Source organism: Aspergillus aculeatus (genome assembly GCF_001890905.1).
Source record: "Aspergillus aculeatus ATCC 16872 unplaced genomic scaffold ASPACscaffold_1, whole genome shotgun sequence".
Lineage (NCBI taxonomy): Eukaryota > Fungi > Ascomycota > Eurotiomycetes > Eurotiales > Aspergillaceae > Aspergillus > Aspergillus aculeatus.
Window position 1 is genome coordinate 1,756,675 of NW_017962976.1, and position 27,085 is coordinate 1,783,759.

General features: G+C 51.8%; 6 protein-coding genes across 6 annotated transcripts; 3 read left to right on the plus strand and 3 right to left on the minus strand.

The window, feature by feature from the left end:
* Nucleotides 1–326: 326 nt before the first annotated feature.
* On the minus strand, nucleotides 327–2,781 carry sakA (mitogen-activated protein kinase HOG1). The gene is made up of 8 exons (XM_020195418.1): nucleotides 2,253–2,781; nucleotides 2,012–2,141; nucleotides 1,903–1,946; nucleotides 1,747–1,846; nucleotides 1,317–1,673; nucleotides 1,177–1,255; nucleotides 933–1,116; nucleotides 327–877 (listed from the first exon to the last, which is right to left on the minus strand). The coding sequence occupies exons 1-8, from the start codon at nucleotides 2,324–2,326 to the stop codon at nucleotides 778–780; spliced, it is 1,068 nt and encodes a 355-aa protein (XP_020061140.1). The 5' UTR covers nucleotides 2,327–2,781; the 3' UTR covers nucleotides 327–777.
* A 3,914-nt stretch (nucleotides 2,782–6,695) lies between these two features.
* gpaB (guanine nucleotide-binding protein subunit alpha gpaB) lies at nucleotides 6,696–8,056 on the plus strand (the record flags this gene model as incomplete). The annotated part of the gene is made up of 6 exons (XM_020198906.1): nucleotides 6,696–6,822; nucleotides 6,894–7,239; nucleotides 7,299–7,427; nucleotides 7,479–7,608; nucleotides 7,662–7,900; nucleotides 7,957–8,056. The coding sequence occupies 6 exons, from the start codon at nucleotides 6,696–6,698 to the stop codon at nucleotides 8,054–8,056; spliced, it is 1,071 nt and encodes a 356-aa protein (XP_020061141.1).
* Nucleotides 8,057–10,066: 2,010 nt separating this feature from the next.
* Nucleotides 10,067–13,516, plus strand: glpV (glycogen phosphorylase; the record flags this gene model as incomplete). The annotated part of the gene is made up of 8 exons (XM_020197213.1): nucleotides 10,067–10,544; nucleotides 10,674–10,686; nucleotides 10,751–10,786; nucleotides 10,841–10,902; nucleotides 10,958–11,061; nucleotides 11,122–11,199; nucleotides 11,266–13,031; nucleotides 13,109–13,516. Exons 1-8 carry the CDS (start codon nucleotides 10,372–10,374, stop codon nucleotides 13,514–13,516), a joined length of 2,640 nt encoding a protein of 879 aa, XP_020061142.1. The 5' UTR covers nucleotides 10,067–10,371.
* Nucleotides 13,517–13,919: 403 nt separating this feature from the next.
* ASPACDRAFT_21209 (ATP-binding cassette long-chain fatty acid transporter PXA2) lies at nucleotides 13,920–16,282 on the minus strand (the record flags this gene model as incomplete). Its single annotated transcript, XM_020199011.1, has 4 exons — nucleotides 13,920–13,995; nucleotides 14,060–14,966; nucleotides 15,036–15,672; nucleotides 15,737–16,282. 4 exons carry the CDS (start codon nucleotides 16,280–16,282, stop codon nucleotides 13,920–13,922), a joined length of 2,166 nt encoding a protein of 721 aa, XP_020061143.1.
* Nucleotides 16,283–17,967: 1,685 nt separating this feature from the next.
* ASPACDRAFT_1884441 (GMC family oxidoreductase) lies at nucleotides 17,968–19,641 on the plus strand (the record flags this gene model as incomplete). The annotated part of the gene is made up of 1 exon (XM_020198370.1): nucleotides 17,968–19,641. One exon carries the CDS (start codon nucleotides 17,968–17,970, stop codon nucleotides 19,639–19,641), a length of 1,674 nt encoding a protein of 557 aa, XP_020061144.1.
* A 1,522-nt stretch (nucleotides 19,642–21,163) lies between these two features.
* ASPACDRAFT_74381 (putative cell wall biogenesis protein Mhp1) lies at nucleotides 21,164–25,613 on the minus strand. The gene is made up of 3 exons (XM_020204198.1): nucleotides 25,128–25,613; nucleotides 22,123–25,044; nucleotides 21,164–22,064 (listed from the first exon to the last, which is right to left on the minus strand). Exons 1-3 carry the CDS (start codon nucleotides 25,177–25,179, stop codon nucleotides 21,385–21,387), a joined length of 3,654 nt encoding a protein of 1,217 aa, XP_020061145.1. The 5' UTR covers nucleotides 25,180–25,613; the 3' UTR covers nucleotides 21,164–21,384.
* Between the last annotated feature and the right edge of the window lie 1,472 nt (nucleotides 25,614–27,085).

Below are 27,085 nucleotides of genomic sequence, written 5' to 3' on the forward strand. Positions count from 1 at the left end.
TCCCTCCTCCTCCTCCTCCTCCTCCTCCTCCTCCTCCTCAGCGGGCGGGCGGTGACAGAGAGCGGTGATGGATCCCCCCACCCACTGCAACGGACCCCCCTTCCTCCCCCGCCCCCCCCCCCAAATATGACAACAGGAAGGAAATAAACCCAACATTGTTGTCCCACCCCTAAGTTAGCTTAGGTTCTCCTGCTACAGCGGAGTCAAAGATAGATTTAGTAAGGTAGTTCAGATACGACACAGACAACAATCCGATCAGATATCTTATCTTTCCTCTGGGTGTTCTTTTTGGATTTCTTTTTGGATAAAAATCATTGAAATGGTTTCAAGTCAGTTGTATACAGTCATTGCATTGATTATTAGGTAACTTGCTTCAACGTTGAGCAAAATCTATCAAGCACACCTCAAAAAAAGGGGGGAAACAACATTCACCATTTGGTGGGAAGGAAAGGCAAAACAATGTTCCGTCGATCATGACCGGAATAATGTAAAGTGTATGTATAGCAGAATGGAAAAATCCAAACAGTTGGGTCATGTTACAGACGTTTCTAATCTCCAACATTATCCGGACTTTGTCACAGCCTGGAGATCATTGAGAAACAAAAAAAAGGGGGGGGCATAAAAAACAAGCGATGTAGTGGCCAGAACATAAGTACGTGAACGTGCATATCACAATCCCCGCATCCAGTCTACATACCATGAGAACATAAAAGGAAAGGACATCATTATCATATTCCGTGCACCTCGTCAAGGGTAATTTTAGGCAGGAATCTCTCCTCATGCAAAGCTCTGCTGTCCAGCCGCAGCCCCCTCGACAAGCACTTGACCGGCATCGTTGCCCTGGTCAATGTTGTGAAAGTCCAGGATTTCGGAGTACCTATCTTGTTGTCAGCATGGTAGATTCTTCTGCATCGTGCCCTTATGATACCCACATCATAATCTTCCATGTATCCACGGGCAGGTCGGCATCGTTGAATGACCAATCAAACTTCTCCTCAGCCTCAGGCTCGTCGGTCGGATCGTGATACGGGGCAAGGTACTCGTGGGCCAGGGCCTCGCCAGCCCGAATACGCTTCTTCGGGTCAAATACAAGCATTTTTTCCAGCAGATCGACCGCTAATAAATGTCAGCAGGGCTCTCGCCTTCAACCACAAAAGGAGGACATGATGTTCGTACCATCTGGATCGGCATTCTTGAACTTGGTGGCCAGAGGTTGTCGCTCACGCTTGGGTAGCGACTTGACGAATCGCAACGTCTAATGATCACAATAAGAGTTAGTTTTCAGCGCTGGAAGATTCGAATCGATTGTCACCCACATTCTCGCTGCAAATTGTCTGGATCACGTCGTCGGGCGGGGTTCCCAGCAGCTCCGTGATGATTGAGAATTGATTGACGTGGTCTTTTCCGGGAAACAGGGGCTTTCCTTCCAGCATCTCTGCAAAAATACATGCTGCGCTCCAAATATCCACCTCTACGTCGTACTTCTGCCAAGTGAGCATGATCTCGGGCGCACGGTAATAACGAGTCGAAACATAGCCGGTCATCTGCGGATCCTGGATACGGGCAAGACCAAAATCGCAGATTTTCAGGTCGCAGTTCTCGTTGATAAGGATGTTGCTGGGTTTAAGGTCACGATGAACGACACCGGCCGAGTGGACATATTTCAGCCCCCGCTATAGACCATTAGTGACCGTCACGAAGGAGCGCCCGGGAGACGAGATGACATGGTCAGTGCCGGCTACATACCAGAATCTGGTACAGGAAATATTGAATAAATTGTTTTTCGAGAGGCCGCGAAGTTAACAATCTGTGAAGATCGGTGCCCAGCAGCTCTGTGACGAAATAACTGTGGTTACCATGTTAGAGTTAATTTTGTCGCAGGGAATGATGATTAATGCGTACATATCCTCAAGTGGAGAGATAAAGATATCGCTCAGACTGATGATCTGCAAACTGTCAGCCTTAGGAGCACGGCGGGGCGGCGAATCGCCGTCAAGCGGCATAGACCAACATTTTCGTGTCGCAGGTGTTTCAACAGTTTTAATTCGCGGTATGTTCTCTTGGACAAGACGGGTGTGCTGAATGGCTTCATGATTTTCTTGACGGCGACTGGTTGCCCGGTCAATTGATCCCGCGCCGAACTGGTTGAACCCAAAGGGGCGCATGTCAGTAAAATGCTCGATTGATTGACTTGCAAAAACCAGGCGTCGCGATCAAAAAGCAAGAAACGGGGACGCTGTCAATAGCCATACCAGACAAGACCGAAAGCGCCCATTCCCACCGGCTGCAAGTCGGTGTACCTGGGAAGTCCGAAGTTAGAAGTCATCCCGACACGCTTGGAGGGGTAATTTGGGCTCAGTTCATCCTACCGACTGGTGATCTCAAAGGTGGTGCCAAAAATCTGGGCACGCACGAATTCCGCCATTTTGAACCAAGGATGGATGGCACACCAGGTTCAGTTCAATGCAGGAAGAGAGGAAATACGAGGGTTTGTATTTTAAAACGGAGATTCTCGGGGGCGGCGGATAACGAAACGAGGATGTGAAGGGGGGGGAAGCGAGAGTGAGGGGGAGAGAGAAATGGAGGAGTAAGAGTGAGAGGGAGGAAATGATGTCTGGAGAAAGAAGAAGACCAGGTCCTGCGGGCGCAGAGAGGAATATCTAAGTTAAGACGTCGAGCGCACCAAAGTTGGAGAGAGGGGAGAAAAGAGAAACAAGAATGAGATGGTGAGTGAGTGAGTGAGTGAGTAGCGAGGCAGCAAAAGCCGTAGGTGGCGCCCCAGCAGGGTGTGTGGGGAAAAGACCATTCTTCTTCCTAGTCCGTTGAGTTCGAGTTTCCGGAACGCCCAAAACAAGACCGATGACGTCCGCGAACGAAGCAGGGTATGGCAGAAAAACTGCCGCCGCCATAATCAACGCGCACACACACACACCGCAGCCTTAAGCCAGAAATTTGGGTTGGTGTGAGTTCGTTTTCCCTAGTTATCCCTCTTCTCCTTTCCTCCCACCACCCAGATTTTTCTTGTCTAGAACCCTTTTTTCGTCGGTATCTATTGGCCGGCAGTGGACACCCCTCCAGATGATGCTGTTCTCTCACTACGCTTACCTAACCGTCTAGCAGAACTCACCGGCTATTAAGTAGGACTACAGAGACGTAGGGATACTTTTTCCTTCAGAGGAACTCAGGCTTTCATGCGTGGTACCTGAAGAACCCAGTCGATGACTTCAGGACGGTACATACATTCAAATTGCAACATTGATTTCTATACTACCCCCACAACCGCATCTACGACAGTGACCATGACAACCGAAACCACAACCACAGTAACAATGAGGATCATTTCAAGATCCTGAATAACACATCTATATTCGCAATTCGAAATTTGTGGCGGCACCAGTCTGGGAACCAGAACCAGAATCACATCGATATATCGGCCGATTATGGAAGAAATCCAGATGCGCACATAAAAGAATGGCCAGCCCAGGTCAAAGCATGGACTTCCGGCTGGACTAGGCTGGCTGGCTGGCTTTTCACTACGTAATGTTTCGACCTTTGCTGGACGATGTCATCATACCTTGGTGGGTCTGCAAGGTGACGGTTCCAATCACTTCCATTTCCTTCGCGCGTCAAAACCCATCCCGCTCCATCTTTATTCCCGCAGTCCCCTCTAGATCTATACCTCTTACCGCCTTCTCAAGTCTGCCTTTGTCTCCCCTATGGCAATCGATCTCGGATCCCCTTTTCTAGCTATATCCTTATCTATAACCTATATTACATCTACTAGTCCTGTAGCCTTCAGGGACTGGGGCTCCCTTCCCCCAGATTTAAGAATCACCTAAATCGATTAACTATCTAGACTGTCTCAATTCTTGACTCCACCAGGTCGAGACAACATGTTGCGGTTGACGGTAAAGGCCGCCCGCCCCTCGTTGGGTCCAAGCGCTCATATACTGTCCATCAAGAGGGCGACTTTCGTTTGGAACATTCTTCCTGGTTTACCCGAGACTCGGGTGATTTTGCATTTTCCTGGAGTAGGTCACCCTTATATCCAGACTCCCCGTCATTTATTTATTCGTGCCACGACTCGGGTTCGGGTTACATAGTAAAGCGTGCCTGATCCGCCTGGGTACGACATGCCTATTTAGGTACTGCTCCAAATATGAGAACGGTAGATAGAGAATGATCGGAATGATCAACCTATATTGAGGTTGAAGAAGTATAGTGTTCAGCGTTTGAGGTTCCAATCCAATAGACTGTGTTCAAGGTGAGGCGTTACAGCTCGAACACTGCTACCGAGGTAGCTGGACATCAATATATACCTAGTGATTATCAAAAATTTCAGAGCAACTTGAACCCAGCAAATGGTAGTCTTCTTCGTACTTGAAACGTGCAGGGTGGAAGAACCTGTCTTGAACTTGCGAACGCCGCATGTTCCCTAGCCCACTCATAGCCATGTGCCTTTGTTTCTCACGGACCATCAGCAACGAGAGTAGCGAATGATGAGGAGGGGGAAAGAACAATGACAAGCCAAGAACCCATGTAAATAGACGCCCTGTAGTCTAACTCTGGAATTCCGACACCCCGGGCTTGATTATATATAGATTTGGATAAATCCCAGTTTCAAGCCTAATACCATGAAGTCCATCCAAAATACCAGACTCTCCCATATATCAATGTGCATAGTCAGAATCAATAACCCGGTTATGAGGAGGAGTGGTGCAGCCTTCGGAGTCATTGTTGGGGAAAGCTGGTATCTCTACCTCAGCTACTGCTAAGTTAGTGTGACCTTGAATCAGCCTCTGACAATTATGATTCCGACAGCTTAACACCATGCATGACAGAGGTCCAAGGAATATAAGTCCATGGGATCTTCTCCCGTGTGGCTCTGTGTTCCGTGCATGTCTAGTAGTCCGGAATGAATACTCCGTCGAGGAGGGACATTCCGTACGCGACTTTGCTTGTAGCGCCGCCGCCGTCAATGCCTCCTACCACGGGTCTGGCAAGTTGTTGATGAGGACAACTGTGAAACTTTCGAACATGGTGCTGTACTGTATTTACTAGGTAAATATGAAAGGTAGCAAGCAGTAAGTTTAGTATAAAAGTGACTAGCGGAACCTGTCGGGGGAGTATTTTCCGTCCCAGTCTCTACGAAGGGCTTGGCTGGCTGGTCAGTGGTCTGTCTCGCGTCACTGGAGCTAAGCACAGAGTATTGTAGTTGATTGAGCACCTCATACGCCGTAGTTAGTACCTAGTAGTACCTAATAGTCTGAAATTGGAGAGAAGGACAAATTAATGAATCCAGCTTGGCAGTCAAGACCCTTTGTTGTCGGCGCATCTGGTCATCTCGTCCTCGATCGAACTAGACACTAGTAGGGTAAGTCCAGCACTCCGTCCAGTTGGTTAGACTAAGGACGTAGTCTACCAGTCTCCAGGCAAGTCGAGAGTGGGCGGTCCACGTTTTTTTACCAACGAATACCCACTCGTCGCCCCTACGATCGAACGAGTGTATGTAATCTTTCCCTTCCCTCGGTCTCTCGGTCTCCTCAAATCTCCACTTCCACCTGTCGACCTTAAGTTAACTAGCGAACTAACGGACTTTTGAACACAGGGTAAGGTAAAAACGAGTGCTATGACGATTGGGGATATCCACTCCTCCAATTCCCATCCGACATTCAACATCCATCCGTCTCACTACAGTCATTCCCTACACTCACTAAACTAATCGACTACCAAATAAGTTAACTAACTTAACAAAACTTACCCGCCTTTCCTCTGAAACACCCACGAGCTGTCATTTCCCTCTCTTTCCAAACACCCCCCCCCTTCTTCTTCCCCAAACATATGAACCATTAATCATGAACCATTAATAGATCAATCAATCAATCTACAAATCTTACCTACTTATCTACCTTACCACCACCTCAATCCCTCCATCCCTTTCCCCTCCAACACCATTCCCGATCGACCATTTGCCGACCGAACACAGCAGATCCTCGTTGCTTGCTTACATTATCTCACTCGAGATCCGCGCGCCTCCATCCACTTTCCCACATCAACTCCCGATCGACCTTGACTACCCTTTTTTAGCGTCAGGTCGTCATTCTCGTTCGTTTTGCTGCTCCGCACTGGGAACTCTGACACGCCCCTCACCCCAGCTTTTCCTCTCAGCTCAGACGTCGCGAGAGCTATAACGTATCTACCACGCAACCGATCCTGCTCTTTATCCAACCATCCTCCTCCTCAACCGACTCACCTCCCTAGTTTCCTTCGCCCTCGCCTTTCTCCTCTCCTCTCCTCTCCTCTCAACCTCCCATATCACGGGTCACACCACTTGCGGTTTCCGAAGCTTGCAGACGTCGCTCAGGCCCTCGTCGTTCCAAAACCCGAACCTGTCTGGTGTGGCTTTGCCTTACACCGTTCCGCGCGCAAGCCTCGATCCCTAATCGAGCCTTCTTCGACGATCGCAAACCTAACACCCTTTCTTCTGTTGCTCGAGACCTCTCCATTGTCTTTCGATCGCGCCAATTATCCCAGTCGTCCCACGATTCGACCGGTCTCAGACCTAGTTCGACCTACTGTTCGAGAACCGCATCTCCCGGGGGTTTCAGTTGTCAGCGGTCTGATAGGTGGATGCCGCACGCTTCCGCAGGCAGCTAATGGGCTAGTTCTCCGCTGTCTGGGAATTATACGAGAAAATGGGTTCGTGTATGAGCTCCGAGGCGACCGGAGATGTTGAACAGAAGCGGAGGAGCCAGGCTATCGATCGCAAATTGGAAGAAGATTCGAGACGACTACGGCGAGAATGCAAGATCTTACTACTCGGTCGGTTTCCTGCCCCTTGTCTGGACGGTGAGACTATGGAGGTCTGCGCTAACAGTATGTGTCTTGTCTAGGCTCCGGAGAAAGCGGGAAGTCGACAATTGTCAAGCAGATGAAGATCATCCATCAGAATGGCTACACGGTCGAAGAGTTGTCATTATATCGTCTGACCGTATACAAAAACCTCCTTGATTGCGCCAAATCGCTCATCGCCGCTTATCACCAGTTCTCTCTGGAACCTTCGAGTCAAAAAGTTCGCGATTACATCCAGTACATCCTCGAATACAATATCAACCCCGATCCCAACGTGCCGCTCGACAGTAAGGTTGGGGATGCGATCACTTACCTCTGGAATGACCCCTGTACGTCGACGGTCTTAGAACACCAGAACGAATTCTACCTGATGGATTCCGCGCCCTAGTAAGAGTGCCCACGTTCTATCTCACCGCGCGGCCTGCACGCTGACGAGGAGGACCTAGTTTTTTCGAGGAAGCCAAGCGAGTATCAGCTCCAGATTACATTCCCAGTGTAAATGATGTGCTTCGCGCGCGAACAAAAACCACCGGTATCTATGAGACTCGCTTTACGATGGGTCAACTAAGCATACAGTATGTGCCTCTGGATCACTGCGTCTTCTATGATGCTTACCTGGTGTCTAGCATGTTCGACGTGGGCGGCCAGCGCAGTGAGCGCAAGAAGTGGATTCACTGTTTCGAAAATGTCACGTCCATCATCTTCTGCGTGGCGCTTAGCGAATATGACCAAGTTCTATTAGAGGAAAGCAATCAGGTATGTCTCTTGATGCTCACCGTCAGTGGATACAGCATCTAACTGGCCGGAAGAATCGGATGATGGAAAGCTTGGTGCTGTTTGACTCTGTTGTCAACTCTCGATGGTTCATGCGAACGAGTATCATCCTCTTTTTAAATAAGGTCGACCTCTTCCGACAGAAACTCCCTCGGTCGCCGTTGAACAATTACTTCCCCGACTACTCGGGCGGCAACGATGTAAATCGCGCCGCCAAGTATCTTCTGTGGAGATTCAATCAAGTCAATCGGGCGCATTTGAATCTCTACCCTCAGTAAGTCCGCCTTGTCGCCGAGACTGCAGCTCCATGATCTGACCTTTCCCGCACAGTCTTACTCAAGCTACCGATACCACCAACATCCGATTAGTCTTCGCTGCCGTGAAAGAGACGATATTACAAAACGCCCTTAAAGATTCAGGTATCCTTTAGAGTGGGGAGCTCCTCAGCTAGTCGAAGTATTGCTGGCAGGAGATGCTATGCTGCCAGGGAGAAATACGGCGTTTGTCAACTGGTTGATTAGATCTTCCCACTGTGATCCTCCAACCTTTTCCTATGTTCCACATGTCGGTGGGACGCCTATCTGAGGGAACTCTATTCATGCCATGGCCGCCGTATTCAGTTGTCCATCGCCTTTCCTCTGACTGTCCCTCTCTTGCCCTCCTTTCTTTCTCCTTTTCCTTGAGCCATTTTTTTTTGTTTTCCTGCCTCATGATTCTCATTGTTACCCACATGTGTTGTTTTCTGTGGGTTGGCGTCGGCGTTGCGGTGCTTGACTCGTGTGACAGTTTGAAGTGCCTGGCGTTGGAATGGTATGGGTCTGTTGATTTACCTGGCAAGGTGTTATTCTGTTCCAGTTTCTTTTGTTTTAGGGTTGGGATGGCTTGCTCAATAGGGAGACTTGGTCTGGGTTGGCCATGATTGGATATGCCCTTTAACCTTTCAGCGAGCTTGGGAGTTGATGAAATTTATCATCCCATGCTGAAAAGTTAATGGCTTCAACTTTACTTTGCATATAGCTTGTATGAGGGGGGCGCTTGATATTCAGTTCTCATGCGCTTCAAGCTGTTTCTTTTCTTTCTTGTCCTTCCTCCTCCTCCTCCCCCCCCCCTTCATTTGATTTTCCTTTTCTCATCTCGATTTTCCTATTCCCTATTGATGTCATGCATTTGGACGGCGATCTCTCATTTCCATATCTATCATAATCTGTCATTCTAATTCTCCATTCTTGCTATCCTTTTTTGCTACAAGTGTCCATTTCCTTCTTATTGCGCGGTTCGCCCGTGACCGCGAATCTTCAATCACATCTCACAATCATTGGTAGCGACTATATACATGTAATCTAAATCACGTGGATTTTCTATGTCTCTTGTTGGAAGTGCAGCTGGGCAGTGATTTTGGCAAACGTAGCAAAGCGGGGGAAGGTCATGAGGAATGGAGGACCTTGCAGGAGGGTCAACAATGATCGAGGTCTGTTCTCAATTATCTGACCGAGACAGCTTTCCCTTGTGAGTTGTGAGTAGAGTTGGAAGTGCGGGGTTGAGGTTTGGGGTGGAGTGGCAGGGAGGGCGGGAGGGGGAGATGTTTGCAGTTGGACCAAAAGCTAAGCTGAGACCACCACTGACTGACTGATGATCATCCCCGATCTATGTACTACATGTACTACTTACAGTACTCCCTCCCAATGAAGGCATTGATCTCACGCCTCAATCTCCTCAGTCATGCTCTTGCATGCTCTCTTCTGCTCCCATTTGCTCCCATCTGTACTCTCAAACAAACAGGAACAACCGAGATAAATTATTCGTTCATGATTGTCTGATCCCCGCGGAATGCAGTGGAGGTGCGTCATAGCGGCTGTCCGGGGAATTGGCGGCTGCAGCTGCAGCTCGCAGCTCAGCGCTCAGCACCGCAAAGCACAGACACCGACTGACCCGTGACGGCATCACTGCCATCGCGGCCAGCAAACTGAACCGCTATCTCTCTATCTTATCGGCCAGCCCTGCAACTTTCTCGTCCCATATTCAATGTCTCACCCTCAACCCAACCGCTTCATCGTCATCACTATCACCGACATCAGTCGATGATGGTGTCATTGACCAATGAGCTGACCCAACCATCTCTTGCTAGTATCCCAGAATATACCTACCTACTCAATTTATGAGACTAAGAGGCCTTCCTCCCGATTCCGAGCCATCCGTCGTGCAATTAGTTCCCACGCCATCTGGCACTATGCAAGCCCGGTTCTACCAGGGTCTAGACATACGGTCAACGTGCATGGGGAACGGCCCAGTCAACGTGCCAACGTATGATCGGATCCCTGGTTCCCCCTCAGTATAGTCCTGTCAGCGATTCGATCAACCCCTCTGATCCCCTCGTCACCCTCTTTCCCTGCCTTGCTTCAATCCTGGAACCTCAATTCAATCGAGAGCTCCCTGTCACGCGGTGCGGTGCGTAGGATCCCGCTTCCTCGAGCTCCCGCATCTCGCATCCTTCTTAAGTCGGGGTTCGTCTACCCGCTCTCTGCCTTCCTTCCCTTCGTTCGTCCCCTCCTCCTCCCTCGTACTCCGCTTCCTTCCCCCCATCTCCAGTGAAGGACTCTTCCTTTCGCTTTCTTTTGGTGTGATAACCTTGGATTCCACAGAGTCTGATTCCTTGGGTGCACGTCTCTCAACTGCCATCAGCTTCCCAGTCTCAATTACTCTCAGCGACCTTCTAGATACCGAACCTTTCACAGTTCGACTGTCATAATGGCTGAAAGTCGCCGCGAAAGGAAGCCCTCCGTTGGAGCTCCCGTCTCCGAGCTTCAAGGCCCTGTTGGCCCCAGCTTCAGCCGCCCCAAGCACAGACGTACTTTCACCGGCTTTGGCCCAGCAGAAATCAAGAGTGTCGAGGCTAGCATCCCTGAGCACCTGAGAGAGGCGTGAGTACCCGGTTCGACCCCTCTTCTTCGGTTACGCCAGAGATCCTGGCGGCCGCTTCCCCAGAGAGCTCAGGCGCATTTACAATCAGCTATTGGAAGTCCACTGAACTAACCTGTACAATCTCTTAGGTGGAAGAAACACGTAAGCTCACAGCATGTGTACTACACCCCTCAGAGATCCGTGGCTAACATCACTCGCTGACTAGTCTGTCAATGGCTTCACCAGCAAGGAAGACTTTGAGGTAGGCTATAGACAAATGATTGGCGATGTCTTCACGTGCTAATAGCTATGACAGAATGAGCTGGTTCGCCACATTGAAACTACATTGGCTCGCTCGCTCTACAACTGCGATGAATTGTTGGTTCCTCCGTCCCGCTCCCTGGCGCCAAAAGAGAATCTCATAGTCGTCCAGGGCTGCATATTCCGGAACTGCCTTGGCTTTCAGGGACCGCTTGATTATCGAGTGGAACAAGACCCAGCAGCGGCAGGCTTCTGCAGATCAGAAGCGGGTGTACTGTACGTGAGCCAAGTAGTTCCCCTCAATAGGCGGACCGCTTGCTTATACTTCATTAACAGATCTATCTCTCGAATTCTTGATGGGAAGAGCCTTGGATAATGCAATGCTTAACGTTGGCTTGAAGGATGCTGCTCGAGGTAAGCGCTCAAGCCGCGATCGCGACTGCACGTGCCCTTGCTAATGTCATATGCGATGTGCCGCAGAGGGTCTGAAGGACCTTGGGTTCCGCATCGAAGATGTGATCAGCCAGGAGCATGATGCTGCCCTGGGTAATGGAGGTCTTGGACGCTTGGCTGCTTGTTTCCTTGACAGTATGGCCACACTCAACTACCCTGCATGGGGCTACGGCCTTCGATACAGATATGGTATCTTCAAACAGGAGATTGTCGATGGATATCAGATGGAGGTTCCTGACTATTGGCTCGATTTCAACCCGTGGGAGTTCCCTCGGCATGAAATCACTGTTGACGTCCAATTCTACGGTTGGGTTCGGAAGTATCAAGATGAGAACGGCAAGACCGTGAATTCGTGGCAGGACGGCGAAGTTGTCCAGGCCGTGGCATACGATGTTCCCGTCCCCGGATACGGCACTCGCACGACAAACAATCTACGACTGTGGTCGGCCAAGGCTTCTAGCGGAGAGTTCAACTTCCAGAAATTCAATGCAGGCGACTATGAGAGTGCAGTCGCGGAGCAGCAACGCGCAGAAACCATCTCAGCAGTGCTATACCCTAACGACAGCCTGGACCGCGGTAAGGAGCTCAGACTGAAGCAGCAGTACTTCTGGTGTGCCGCCTCCTTGTTCGACATTATTCGAAGATTCAAGAAGACAAAGAGATCCTGGAGCGAGTTCCCCGACCAAGTTGCCATCCAGCTTAACGACACACATCCAACGTTGGCTGTTGTCGAGCTGCAGCGCATCCTGATTGACCAGGAGGGCTTGGAGTGGGACGAGGCCTGGGGTATCGTCACCAAGACATTCGGTTACACAAACCACACCGTACTACCAGAGGCTCTAGAGAAATGGTCTGTCCCCCTGGTGCAGAGCCTTTTGCCACGGCACATGCAGATCATCTTCGATATCAACTTGTATTTCTTGCAGTTTGTGGAGAAGAATTTCCCGGAGGACAGAGAAATGCTGTCTCGGGTGTCGATCATCGAAGAGTCCCACCCTAAGATGGTGAGGATGGCATATATTGCTATTATCGGATCCCACAAAGTGAACGGAGTCGCAGAACTGCATTCAGACCTTCTGCGAACGACTCTATTCAAGGACTTTGTGACCATCTATGGCCCTGACAAGTTCACCAATGTCACTAATGGCGTCACTCCGCGTCGTTGGCTGCACCAGGCAAATCCTCGCCTCTCTGACTTGATAGCTTCTAGATTGGGAGGCTACGATTTCTTGACCGATTTGACCCTTTTGGACCAACTGGAGGCATTTGCCGATGACAAGGCCTTCCAGAAAGAGTGGGAAGAGATCAAGACTGCCAACAAGCTCCGTCTGGCAAAACACATCAAGGAGACAACCGGGTACAGCGTGAACCCGAACGCATTGTTCGACATTCAGGTCAAGCGTATCCACGAGTACAAACGACAGCAGCTCAATATCTTCGGAGTCATTCACCGATACCTGAAAATCAAGTCCATGTCCGCCGAGGAAAAGAAGAAGGTGTTGCCACGCGTATCGATCTTCGGTGGTAAGGCCGCTCCGGGCTACTGGATGGCGAAGACCGTCATCCACCTGATCAACAAGGTCGCCTCGGTTGTCAACGAAGATCCCGACGTTGGCGATCTTCTGAAAGTCATCTTCGTGGCGGATTACAACGTTAGCAAGGCAGAGATCATCTGTCCTGCTTCGGACATCAGCGAGCACATCTCGACGGCGGGTACGGAAGGAAGTGGAACTAGTAACATGAAGTTCGTCATGAACGGCGGCTTGATCATTGGTACCTGCGACGGGGCTAATGTATGGAAACCATCCCTTGTTTTCTTTTACGGTGGCAATGACAAGGATGATGATGATGATGCTAACTCTGGGTGCAGATCGAGATCACGCGGGAAATCGGCGAGCAGAACATCTTCCTGTTCGGCAACCTCGCTGAGGATGTCGAGGAGCTCCGGCACCGGCACCTCTACGGCAACTTCCAGCTGGACCCCCACCTGGCCAAGGTCTTTGAGGCGATCCGCGGCGGGATGTTCGGGGACGTGAACAGCTTCTCGGCGCTGCTGGCCTCGATCGTCGAGCACGGCGACTACTACCTGGTTTCGGACGATTTCAACTCGTACATCACTACGCAAGACCTGGTGGATGAGTCCTTCCGCAACCGCGAGGAATGGCTCTCCAAGTCCATCATCAGCGTGGCGCGCATGGGCTTCTTCTCGACCGACCGGGTCATCAGCGAGTATGCCGAGAGTATCTGGAACATCGAGCCGCTTGTTGTCGAGGATTAATTCGTGACAAAACTTCACGGCCTCGATCCGGTTTGAGTGATTGAAATAGGGCGGGGGAGGAGGAGGCGGGGGGTTAAGGAAGTGAGGAAAGAGAGCTTCTTTTGTATGTGCTTATCTTTTTCGCTCCTTGCATAGTTGTCTTGTCAATACCGCTGCGCCTGTTTTATATTCATGAGCTTTACTTCCATCGGTTCCATTCCTTGGTGTAGATCTTTGTTCAAGTCATGTCTCTTTGGCACAATTCCTACATGATCGATCGATGCTATCAACGAAGATTTAAGTACGTGAGGGAGATCGGTGTAAAAGAGGCTACAGAGGTAAAGTCAGGCAAGGGGAAAGAAAATCGACCCGAGAAAACTCTATAACGACACTCCGTATATATAAAAGCCTCTGCCTCAATCCCTCAGGCGGTTAGCTCGGCCATGCGCTTCTGCAATTCCGGAACGGCTCGGAGATGAAGCTCCAGGTCTTCTTTCTCACTGTTCCACACATGATGATTAGTTAAGATCTTTGGGGATGATGGGGGGACAGGGTCAAACATACTCCTCCAACTTCAACCGCCGCTCCCAATCCAGCTTGGTGAAGATGTAGCCGCCCTGGCCGTCGAACTGCAGGATGCGACGGTGGTACTTCCAGAGACTGCGGCGGTGGGAGACGGTCATGAGGGTGATACCCAGACGCTTGGCGGTCTCGTACATGATGCGCTCGACCTCGAGGGTGACGGAGGAGGTGCACTCGTCGAGGATGGCGTACTGGGGCCGGTGATAGAAGAGGCGGGCCATGGCGATACGCTGCTGCAACCCGCCGGAGAGGACGTCGCGCCACTCCTCCTCGGCGTCCCAGCCGCCGGGGCGGTCGACGACGCCCGCGATCTCGACGACCGCCAGGATCGCGTGCAGGTCCTCGTCCGTGACGCCCTTGGCCCGCATGTCGCGCAGGCTGTCCGGGTAGATCACCTGCTGCCGCAGCGTGCCCCGCGACAGGTACGGCCGCTGCGGGATGTAGAAGATCTGGTCCGGCGGGGGTTTGCGCACCGTGCCGCCGTACACGGGCCACAGGCCGCCGAGGATGCGGAACAGCGAGGATTTCCCGCACCCGTTGGGGCCGACGATCAGCAGGTGGTCTCCGGGTCGTACGGCGAAGGATAGGGCGCGCACCAGGATGTCGCCGTTCGGGGAGACGATGGGTACGTCGCGGAATTCGATCGCGTCTGCGGTCTCGGTGACGGTGCCCCGGGAGGCTAGGGTCGCGGCGTGCGCCGAGGTCGAGTCTGTCGCGGATGAGACCAGTTTCTTCTCGAAGTGGCCCGATTGCAGGTCATCCATGACCTCGAGGAGGGTCGAGACGCGGGCGGTGTGGCCGGCGAGCTCGGAGATTTCCTTGTAAGAGAACATGAGGCGGCCGAAGGCGTCGGAGGAGGAGAGGAGCATGCGGCGGTTGGTGACGAAGCCTGTTGGTCCGCATGTGTTAGATGGTTCTACGTAATCGGTTACGGGGGATCTGGAGGAGGCAGGCTTACTTTCGGTCCGATCACCCATGGTCTGGGTGACTTGGCCGGGGATCTTGAAAAAAACGGGAATGCTGCACAGAATAAGGCCCAGAGCGCCCCAGAAGTACTTGATCACGAAATCTTCCATGAAGCCGTGGTAGAGCCGTCTCCGCAGGATGCGATTCACGTGCTTAATGAGGGTGAAATAGCCCTTGTCGAGAGTGTCCTTCTCTGCTTCGTGGCCATGGTAAAACGCGATCTCCTCGCTGTAGTCAATCAGGCGTGAGTGCAGGAACCGGAACTCTCCTTCCAGACGAGCTTCGTCCGCCACATATTTCCCGAAGGGCGGCGTCAGGGCCCGCATGACGTTGGCCGAGACCTGCACCAACAGACCCATGAGGAAGAGTCCCTCGCCGCCGACGCTCTTGGAGAGCGAGTAGTTATAGATGGCCATGTCGAGGACGGGCTTAGCCAGGTTCGAGTACAGCTCCGCCAGACTATCGGAGAAGCGGGACACGTCGACCGTGATAAGCTGGTCCGGGTTCTTGACCCGATCGTCCAGGGCGGAGATGGCGTAGAAGGTCATGTTCGAGAGGTATTTATCGTGGATGTAGTCCGTGAGACGCTTGCGATAACTCAGGGCTAATTTGCATTGGTGGTATGACAGCTGGCGATGAGGTCAGTGAGTGGTCCCTTTCCTTGGTCTAAGCCTCAATCATGACTGCACTCACCATCGAGTTCGTGAACGTTGCCGGCACCGCGACCATCATCCACCACACCAACCCCAACAAAAAGTCCTTCCCCTTGCCCCTTACGAGGTTGCTCACCAACCGCCCGTCTAACTCGGCGACATACAGACTCAGCAATGTTCTCAGCACCAGAAACACACTGTGGCCGAACAGCAACCGTAGCTCCTTACTCCTCCACCCCGGGATCACGATCTTGAGCAGTCGCAGCAGATTCCGGAGAAACTCGCGATTCACCTCGACTTTCTTGCGGGGTATATCGCCGCTGCCGTTGGCGTTGGCGCCGTCGCCGAGACTGCTGGTCCCGGGCCGCTTGCTCCGCAACTCCGCCTGTTGCTGGGAGGCGGCTTTCTGCTCGGAGATGGCATTGTGGATGCGTTTGGCGAGGGCAGCGAAGAGGGCTAAATAGACGGTTCGGGAGATCTGCTTGCGGTGGCGGAGGTAGAGGGAGGTGAGTTTGGAGAGGAGTGGGCGTAAGGGAAGGGACCAGCGCTCGGGCGGCAGGGAGAGGAGCTTGGACTGGACGGCCATGGCGGCGGCTGGGAAGTAGGTAGATAGATCAGTTATCTACCGTAGCTAGCCAGGGTTGACGACAATAAGGGAAGCATGACACCGGATGGAGAGAACAATGAGGGAAATGAGAATATGGTAGTAGGTAAGAAAGTGGGGTAAGGTTCTAGTAGGGAGAAGAGAAGAAGCAGAAGAAGAAGAAGAAGAAGAAGAAGAACAGGGACAGGGAGAAGTCGAATTGTAGGCAAGGTTGGTTGTTGTCATGACATGTGAAAGGGCCGAATCAAGCGTGAGCGGGTCTTGCCCCGGATTTCCCTGGGCCGAGGATGGGGTTCGGTCCGACTCGACTTCCGAGAACTACAAGCCTATCTATAACCTGAATATTGTTTCAACTACTAAATATCTTCAGTTGAATTCATGCACTAGGCTACTCATAACTATGGACTATACTAATTAGTAGGAGCTAAGGGATGAGCTTGGACATTTTAGGGAGGACGATGTGCTTCCCCAGACAGGTGCGAGAGCCTAGACCGCACTGCATTTGGGACGGAGGCACATCTCCATTAGTACTGTACTTCAAACTTGATCATTCTTTCCAGACTGACAGCTTAGCAGCTCACGCACAGACACATACACTTTGTTCTTAGTCTGAGTAGCCTCTCTGACCTAGCTTATGCCTCCAACAACCGCTCCGGCCAGAATGAGTGGGCGTCGAAAAAGGTCCTCTCGTCACAATGGGCCAGCCACGCGTTGATCCCGAGTACGGATGAATCCCTCGGATCCTTCGGGGACGAAATACTTCCCAAGCTGCGTGCCTTCAGGCAGCAATTTCCTCCGCCATGGCAATTCCGTGGTGCAAAGTTGTGGTCAGTCTTTTCTCTTCTCATTTTCAATCACGGATATGACGGAGCAAGTTCAAGGGCCCAACGAGGGAAAAACGGAGAACAAAGGGAAGGGTCATCTTACCGAATCGCTACCGAACGTAATTTTGCCAAGCAACATCGAAAGCATAACACTGAAGCCAATTATGCAGGTCAAAGCTCTGTCCGCTTTCAGCCAATTCATGTAAGCAGGCGCCGAGTGAAAATATCGGCACTGTAATCCACAAAACCCCCATAATGCGGCAGTGAACTCACCGCAGTCAACTCTATACTATAGGGGGGGCCCCAAACCAACACCGCTCCCAATTAATCCTGGGCCTAGCAACCTAATCTAATCATCCTGCCCCGGGGCCCGCCGTCAGTACTCAAGGCCTGGTGCCATACAGCCCAGATATTCTCCCAACAGGGACAAAGTGGGCAGGCTTCCCTGTGATTCATGATGAGTTTGCTGCGGTGAGCTTACCCAAGGTCGAGCTAAAGAAAGGCCCAGACCATTCTAAGGATGATGATGATCACTACAAACCGGGTTCTGTGTCTTCTTTTTGTCTCCGCTCTGATACTATGTGACTAGATCGACTAGTTAACTGCTGTAGGTAACCAAACTAGGTCTCTGTGCTCGATTACACAGCTCATGCCAATGATGAAATCATAAATAGCACCCTCCTCTCATCCTTTTGAATGTGATTCTTGTTCTTATCTTCATCCTCAGTTCGGTCCTCTTTCTTCTTCTCGTGCCTTTTATCGCCAGTACCATCAGTACCATCAGTACCATCAGTATCATCAGTACTATCAGTATCGCCAGCGTCTCCAATCAATAAACCGACCATGGCTACGTACGACTACATTATCGTGGGTGGTGGTCTCACCGGCTCGGCCCTGGCCGGTCGCCTTGCTGAGCAACACCCCTCGCGTACGATCCTTCTTCTGGAAGCCGGTTCGAATGTTGTTGGTCATCCTTTAACCAGCGCACCGCTTGCTTGCTTTGGTGCTCACCTCTCCCCACTAGACTGGGCATATCAAACTATACCCCAGCGCCACTTAGACGGCCGGCAGTGCTATAATGCTGCTGGCAAAGCCTTAGGAGGTGGCACCGCCACTAACTATGGAACCTGGACTCGTGGAAATGCGGCTGACTACAACCTTTGGGCACAGCTGGTCAACGATGAGAGTTGGAGCTATGAGGGCCTTCTTCCTTACTTCAAGCGTTCGGAGACGCACTGGGATCCCAACGCTGATCCCACCATCCATGGCCAATCAGGTCCTATCCATAACGCCACTGTTGCCTCCAGCAGTCTTGCCCGCAAATATCCCCTCCGTGACCCTCTGCTAGCCGCGTGGAGCCGTTTGGGGGTAGAGCCCATCGCTGACGGCAATGCTGGTCACCCGCTAGGATTGGCTGCGCTGACCGAAAATTGGCGCGATGGTCAACGCCAGCTTGCCAGTGAGGCCTACCAGGTCTCTCAGAAATCCAACATCACCGTTCGAACCGAGACCTTGGTTAAGCGGGTCTTACTCGCTGAAGAAGACGGCAACAACATCAAGCTCGCAACCGGTGTTGAGCTCCCCGACGGGACCACCTTCCACGCTGCACAGGAAGTGGTCATCTCCGCCGGCGCCTGTCGGACCCCTCAAGTGTTGATGCTATCGGGCATAGGGCCCCGCGAAGAGCTAACCAAACATCACATTCCCGTCCAGGTGGACGCACCCGAGGTGGGCCGCAATTTTCACGACCATTTCTCTCTGAACCAGTGGTGGAAGCTACGACACCCTGAGAAGGGCCTGTCCATTGGAACGCCCCTCTGGCAGAAGCCGGCCTATGGGTTAGGGCTTCCCTGTGATTGGGTCGCAACGGTGCAGCCGACGCCGCGGGCGGAGTTGATGCGAGCCCTGCAGGCGGATGGAATCAGTGCGGCCGAGATCGAGCACCATCCCTACCTGGCGCCCGATTTCTGTCACGTTGAGACCTTGGTCGTGTACGCGCCCGCGGGGGCGGCGGTAGCCGGCGTCGACATCCCCATGGATGGCACCCACATCGCCTCCGCGGTTCTGGGGGTGGTCCCCACCTCGCGCGGCAGCATCACCCTGGCCTCGGCTGATCCGCATGCCGCGCCCCTGGTCGATCCCAATTACTACGGCACCGAAGTGGATCGTGCCATCCTGCGGGCGGGCATTCGGCAGGTGACAGGTTTGCTCCGTGACACGCCAGAGGGACAGGAGATGGTGGTCGAGGAAGTCCCGCGGCCGGGCCTGGGACCTCTGAGCGCCACCTCGACCGATGCGGAAATCGACGAGGTCGTCAAGCGCGGCGGAGCCACCTTCTATCATCCAGCAGGCTCCGCAGCGATGGGCAAAGTGGTCGATACCCAGCTGCGGGTCTATGGAGTCGAGAGATTGCGGGTGGTCGATGCCAGCGTCTTGCCCTTGTCCTTGGCCGGTCATTATCAGGCCGTGCTCTATGCGCTAGCCGAGAAGGCTGCGGATCTGATCGGCAACGCGTAGGTTTATTTTGCGTACTCTATGGGTTTCTAGAAGCTGACAGCAGAGAAATATATCCACATGGTGTCATGATTTAGCCATGGTTTCATTTTTTTTTTCAATTCTTTTTCCAATGAGCATAATCTATTTCACGTCAATTGGGCCCCCGCCCCCCCCTAAATTGAGTTGTGCACATAAACTACAGAGTTAAATTGTGCTACACATTCCTCAGTCGCTTTCTGTCAAGCTTCATGTCCTGCATGTGGACGTCCCGTTATATGTCTCATACTTGTCTTATTGTCGTAATACAGCTTATAACTTCTAGGCTCGTTGATACAGTTTGGGATTATTTTTGGAACTCGTGTATCCAACAATGTTTCATCTATGATTTTTCCCAAAAACCGGTGAGACAAGGAGGGAAAGCAAACAAATATTTAAGCTTTTGTCCCCCACCCCAGAACAGGACATTGAACACCAGTGTTCTTCGCATCGCTTCACTGATGGCCACTGAGTTTGCCGATATCACCCATTCGGCGTCCTATCCGATCCTGTGGAGCTTCACAGAAGCCCCGGACAACTGATACCTTTACTGACAATTCATTTGTTTCAGTTTCATCTGCTTTTCTAGGTTGATGACGTCGCGAAGCTCATGTCACGATACATCGAGGGATTCTTGAACTAGGGCGATCATGATAGTTCTACGTTGTTCAGTGGGCGATCAGTGAGTGTACGGCACCAGGATAGATTGGGCTTACAGCATTCCAATGCAGTAGGTCAAATTACAGAGATTCACATATCAGTCAATGTATGAGGGGTTGGCTACGGAGGACTTTTGCGGGGTTGAGGTGGTAGGGGCTCATCGGGACTACGGACTACGGACTACGGACTACGGACTACGGACTACGGACATTCAGTTGGTACTGAACATACAGACCACATATCTGAAGTATGATGCCTGAACACGTATGTAGGCGTAGTACAGCGTATGGTGTAGAAGCAGATCCTCAAAGATCGGACGCGGCGGCCAGGTCAGTGGGTCCGATCAGTCAGGGAAAGCTTCCCTCGGCAACCGCAGTGGATTTTGTGCTCCGGAAGTCTTATCCGCCTTGCAGGGTACAGACTCCTTTTTTTTTTTAAACGCCCTTCTAGACATGACAGCCTATTAGCTTATACTGTTGCGTTCTAGTATGTATATAGTTTAGAAGCATGGCGCTAGTTATGGAGAAACTGATTACATTCAAAGTAGAGGCTGTTCTAGAATTGCGAAGTGGACCCCCAGTACAGTAAAATCTAAGAGCAGCCGAGTAGTTGGTGTGTTTATCAAGTAATCAGCGAGTGCGTAGAAACACAAAAATACTTATATACTGCTTCTACAAAAGCAGCAGCACCTGTCCCAGGCGAGCAGGCAGGACTCGCAGTAAAACATTCCAGTGATATAACCACTAGGAAGAGGATACGAATTATATAATAACCACTGTCAAAGTCCAAAATAGCCCATTCTCGATGGACGCGCTACCATAAATTACAAGTCAACATGAGACCACTTGGAATTAAGAAAAATTGAATATATACATCGCTGTGCTAAAGTCCCCTCCCATGATCCAAATCCCAAAATGCACAGTTTTACAAAGAAATGGCTGGCTACCCGACTCCCATGACGAAATTGGTTAAACTCAGATGGCCAACATAAAGACAAGAGAATACCCACCCCCAACGAGGCAATAGTCGTTGGAGATATAAGGGTCCAGTTACATAATACACCCTGTCTTAACAGGGTGGTGAATGATCAGGCTCGGGGGCCTGATTCGTCCGTTGAAACGAACCGGGCAAAGGAGACGAAGATCTCTTCTTGCCGCTGTTGAACTGCGCGGCGATCTGGCTCTGGCGGAACTTCTCGAAGGTCTCGGAATCCTGTTTTTGCGCCGCCCAGAGCTCGTCCACCGTGGTGCCGAGATCCTTGAATGTCTTGGCGGCGTTCACACTCTCAAAGTTCGAGCGCATTTGCTCCACGTGCAGGCGGTCGAGCTTGTCCCGCAGAGCCGCGATATGGGATTCGTCGAATGTTAGAGACGACGGGTCATCGTCCGTCGCGTCAAAGGACGGGCCGAGGAAATCCCGCCGCAGATTCTGGCCCAGGCGGTGCACGTGGCCTTCCTCGTGGGTCATGGCGCGCGAATGCAGGGAGGTGATCGAGCTCGCCCGGGAGAGGCGGACTGCGTACTGGTGATCATCCTCGTCGTCCGCGGCGGCCTCGCCGTCGCCGTTCGCGGCATTGGGCGGTGTGCCGTCGCCAGCGGGCGCTCCCCATCCATCTTCGCCGGAGTTTTGTGAGCTGGTTTCGGGGAAACTGTATGGAATCGCCTGCGGTACAATCCGCGTCTCAGGATATTCGTCTTCGAATCGCTGAATCATTCTCTGCAAGGTGAAGTCCAGGAACTGGAGACGCCCTAGTGAGAAAATAAAGTTAGTGCGGGTTGCGGAACGGTGGGAAGGTACAAATCTTACTGTAATTGTTGTCATTGCCAGCCCGATCTTCACGTACGAGGGCCGACTGAATACGGGTCCGAATGTTGCGTGCAGATTCCAGGAGGTTTTTAGACATGTCCCGAGGTTTTCTAGTCACGAAGGACCGAGATTTCCGGTGTCGAGGCGTCGCTGTGCCACTGGGAGGGCCAGATTGGTCCCCTGGCAGGGAACGGTCGAGATTACCAAGGCAGACACCCAATGCTTTGACCACGCCGGTACCACCGATCACGTAGTCTTCATCAGGCGCCGGCTCATCGTCCTCTTCAACGGCTTCTTCTCCGGCACCATGGCCAACGATATGCTGTAAGATCTCCGGAACATGCACGGTTGAGCGTGTAGCCGAAATATCAAAAGAGTCCGAAAGCTCGACCGCCATAGCACCTTGTTCAAGGTTCTGAAGAGAGTAGGCAACGATCTGAGATGCCAGAGCCTTGACAACTTCATTGTTCTCCGCAGTTGGAACTTCAATGTCAACAGCGATAATGGTGCGGGACACGCGCACCGCTGCCATCAGTGAGGCATAAACCGCGCACGCTTCCTCCTGGGTCGCAGGGTCAGTTGCCGAAGCCAGGGCCGTGATCAGGGGATTCTCCAGGATGTTGAGATGGCAGAGGCTCGGGCACTCCGGCAGAACCTCGGCTAACGCGATAGTCTGATCAGGTGACAGGTTCACATCAGCGAGATGAATCCGTTTGAGCGCAGGCATTTTCGGAAGGAAGCGCCTAAAGGTTGGCAATGCGTCGGGCTTGACGGTGAACAGGTCCGGGTTGTGTGAGAAATCTACAAAGCGAAGATCAGGCAAGCATGCCAGCTCCTGCAGCAACGGATAGACCGCAGTGGGCGTGAGCGAGCAATCAGCCAGACTCAGCGCATAGAGCGGGTGGACTTCAGAGACAGCAGATGTGATCAAGTCAAGGTGATCCCGAATCGGATTTCCGCCTAAGTCAAGACCCTCGCATTTTCCAGCCTTCAAGTAGCGCGCAACATGTTCCAAGCTCTCCCGTGAGAGCCCGTTGTTGGCGAACCCAAGTCTCCTCAGACCTACAGTGGTCGCTGCATCGCAGATCCGCTGAGTATCCTCGATTGTCGGGTTACATTCACTGAGGAGAAGTTCCTCAAGATGGTCCCCGCCGTACCGTTGTGCGAGCGCGTTGGCAAAGACAGCTGTCAACTCGGTGGAGGCTGTTGTACAGTTCCCAGGCTGGACTGCCAACTTCCCGGAGGAAGTGATAGGAATAGGTATCCGGGGAAGTGGGATGCCAGAGAGATCAATGGCCTTCAAGGACTTCGAAAGGTGGACAAAAAGACAGATATGAAGCCATCCCTCCGTACCAATTTTGGGGTTGCCCTTTAGTGACAACTTTTCAATGACGCTGAACCTCTCTTCCTTTTCCACAGACTGGACCTCTGATTTGTTGCCTCTTTTGCGTTTGCCCCACATATGCTCAACCGTCCGTGTGGAGAGCAAAGCAGCAAGAATAGACCGAACCGGATCATCCGTCAAGGCACACTCTTCCAGAATAAGCTTTCGAACTGGAACGACAGCCAGCCAGTCGCAGAACGTAGCTATGTCCTCAGCTGTCATTGGGAAATTGCTCAGGTCAAGCACAGCCACGGTGCCCGGAGACTCCGCCAGAGTAGAAGACGGCTTGGATATCTCATCCACTATCCTCTTCAGCACAGGCGTTTCACGTAACTGGCAACAGCGCCGATAGATGCGAACAGGATCCGTAGTCGGGTGACTTTGTGTCCTGGGAAGACTTGTGCTAGACGCAGGTGTCCGAATGCCGTACTCCTCGCCGTCCGCTGTCAATTGCATAGGGATTGTGCCATTAGCTTCTGCCTGTCTCCGCCTCCTTTCTCTCCGCTCCCTGCGCTCCTCCTCTGATCTCTTCTTCTTCTCCTGTTTCCTGGTCGGTTCTTTGCTCTCCCCGCTGGGCGTTGATTCGGTGGCGGCTGTGTCAGTCGAACCCGTGGGTTTTTTATTAACAGCTTGATCCGGAGCATTCCCTTCCTTGACGGACACTGCAGCTTGTGCGGATTTTGCCGGGGTAGTCTCGTTCTTGTCCTTTTTATCCTTCGATTTCGAATTCGATCTCTTGACTTTTGGGCCATTCAATTCCGGGACGATCTGATGCTTGCTACTGACCGCGGGGGCTTCCTCATCCGACTCTCGATACGAGAGCCCCGCAATCTCCACGTCGACACAGAACGCAACGCGCCGCAACTTCGCTTGGTTAAGATCGGCAACCTTACACCTATCCCGATCCTGGTCGATGTTCATTACCCGACGCGGACAAATGGTCCCGTTGGTGGCCAACTTGCCCGATCCGCCGGCCGAGGAAGAAAGCTTCCGGAATGCGTTCGACAAGAAAGAGGGGCCCTTTGGGGAGGTGGAGGCGAAAGGGCTATTCTCGTCCTTGCGCTCCTCCTCCTTATCCTTGGGCGAGTACGCTGCACCGAACGGGTTGTGCGCATCCATCTTGGAGACGGGGGACGTCGCTTTTGTGCTTGGCGGTGCTTTCAGGTTCGATTGCGAGGGAGGCGTCGAGCCCGAGGAAAATCTCGAGCTCAGGCTGGAGATCCACGAGTTTCGCCTGCCCCCGACTGGGCGCGGGGCACTTTTTTGCTGCTGCTGCGAGGCAGGCGAGGCACCGGTCGGCTTCGCATCCACCGCCACCGCCTTTTCATTTACTTTATTGACCTCCTTCTCATTCTGCGAGCCCACACTGGTAGTGGGTGGTGCTGCTGTGGAAACGGGCGCAGGAGACGGGGCATGGTTCTCTGGAGGCGGCTTCTTTTCCGCGTCACATTGTTGTGGCGGAGGAGTCGCTCCTCGTCCGTCCGGTATCGACTTATCGCTGACCAGGGATGAGGCCGATTTGCAGCGGGATAGATGGTCTGCCGTCGGAGATTGGGGTGAGTTCCACAGACATGACATTGCATGCGAAAGACGCGCTCCCAGTATACACGATCGGACTCACCTTTCTGCGAGTGATGAAGCCAGCTGACATCCACAGTTTCCACCCCTTCCATTTTGACCACCGGTGCGTTTGTGTTGTTGCGAGTGTGGTTGAGTGTGACGTAATAGAGCAGATATAGGATTCGGTGGAGAGGTTATTTGAGAGGCTGCACCTGCGAACTTCGAACCCAAGCACCACCCGTCGAACAACAACAAAAAAGAGACGATGTGGTGGCAATGGTCGTTCAAAAAGGCAGTCAAAGTATGGTCGAAGAATGCTGGAGCGACGGTGGAACGATGGAAAAGCCGAGGAATGCGCAATGCAGATCAGTATGTAGTCAATTATGAACGGCGACGGCGGGTAAGTTCCATCATGACATGACGGCGAGACACAGCGGACATGACGGAGCTGACGGACGGTGTGGGGTTGTCACGCAGTTGCGATCGTGAGGCGGATCAGAGATAAATCGCGCATTTAAAGGAGAAGTGTAATATGAGGACTCATAAAATAGTAAAAGGGGGTGGGAGGGGAAGGTAAAGTGGACAAGGAAGGGAAGAGAAAGTCAAGTTAAGTGAAGGAAGCGAAGGGAATATCAATCTATGGGACGATGGAGACGGGGGTAGTTTAAGGAAGAACAGGAAAGGTGCGGACTTTGCGGGCACAGAACGAGGCGATCGGGGGAGGGGCGCCGATTAGAGACTAGACTAGGAAAGTCGCATGGTTATCCATTATCCATTAGTCGGTGGAGAAAAGGAGAACAATACTCAGTACTCGAGTTCTTTACTCTACTTCACTTCCTTGGGTCTCTTCTCTCCCTCGCTCTGTTATGTTACTCTTTTTTTTTCTTTTCCTTTTTGTCACTTTCTCTTTCCCTCTTCTGTGCTATTACTTGGCGGATGGAAGAAAAGGCATGGAAGTACATGGAAATGGAAAGGTCACGGGTGGTAAAAGGTAAAAGTAACTAACCAACGTTACTTGATTAGTAGTAAGGTCAAGAATAAAGGTTAGTAACTTAACGAAGGTACTAGATTAACTACTAGTAACTTGGTAGTAATTGGGCCAACTCCGCTGGGCTGGCAGTCTGGACGGGATCGTTTGTAAACCTCGTAACCCTCGTATTATGCAGCCACGGCCGATGACGGAGACCAGACCCATTCATCGCCCATTCATTCAAGTTGCTTGCCACCCTTGCCTTTTTTCCCTCGTCACTCTGCCAAGCCTGACCATACAATACCCACCGTAGTATTCTACAACAGTGTGACCAATTTCATGGATTGGGAACCCACATTAGGATGAAAGGTAGAGAGAGAGAGAGAGAGAGAGAGAGAGAGAGAGAGAGAGCAAAAGAAATTGATTTGACTCTTTCAATTGTATACTGTACAGCACATGGAAAGTACGAGTTCAGCCTTTCTTCATATGAATATGTTGTTGGTCTGTTACCCACCATCATATGCGCTGTCCGCATTTTGCCTGCCCGGTCATCCTCTCTCTTTCCTCGACCTATCAGATCCGCACTAAAACCCGTTCTCAATTTTTGTACTATGTACCTCCCGGGCACATGACCAAGTCACCTCACAAGCTGAGAAAATCTATTTACAGATACATCATGTGCTTTGCACGCGACCCGCTCTGCGTCATGAAGTCATTCATTCAGCTGCTGACAACAACTGACCCTCGTCGCTTGCATAACTACTCGGTACTAGGCATGTAGCTAACAATCAAGCAAAAGTGTCGCCCACCTCAACAACCAATGAGACCTTCCGTTGGGTGCCATACTGTAGGTATGCGCTGTACCTCAAAGAGTGGCTATGATGAGAAGAATGCTTGCCTGTTCATCAAACAAAAGCAACCCGGTCAACAAGCTGCAGCTGCAGAAAAGCTTATTGACACAGGTCAATAATAATAGCCCTTGAACGGGTCCATTGATGCAAGATATGAATAAAAACAACAATTTAACTTTTCGTTCCACATATGACGAC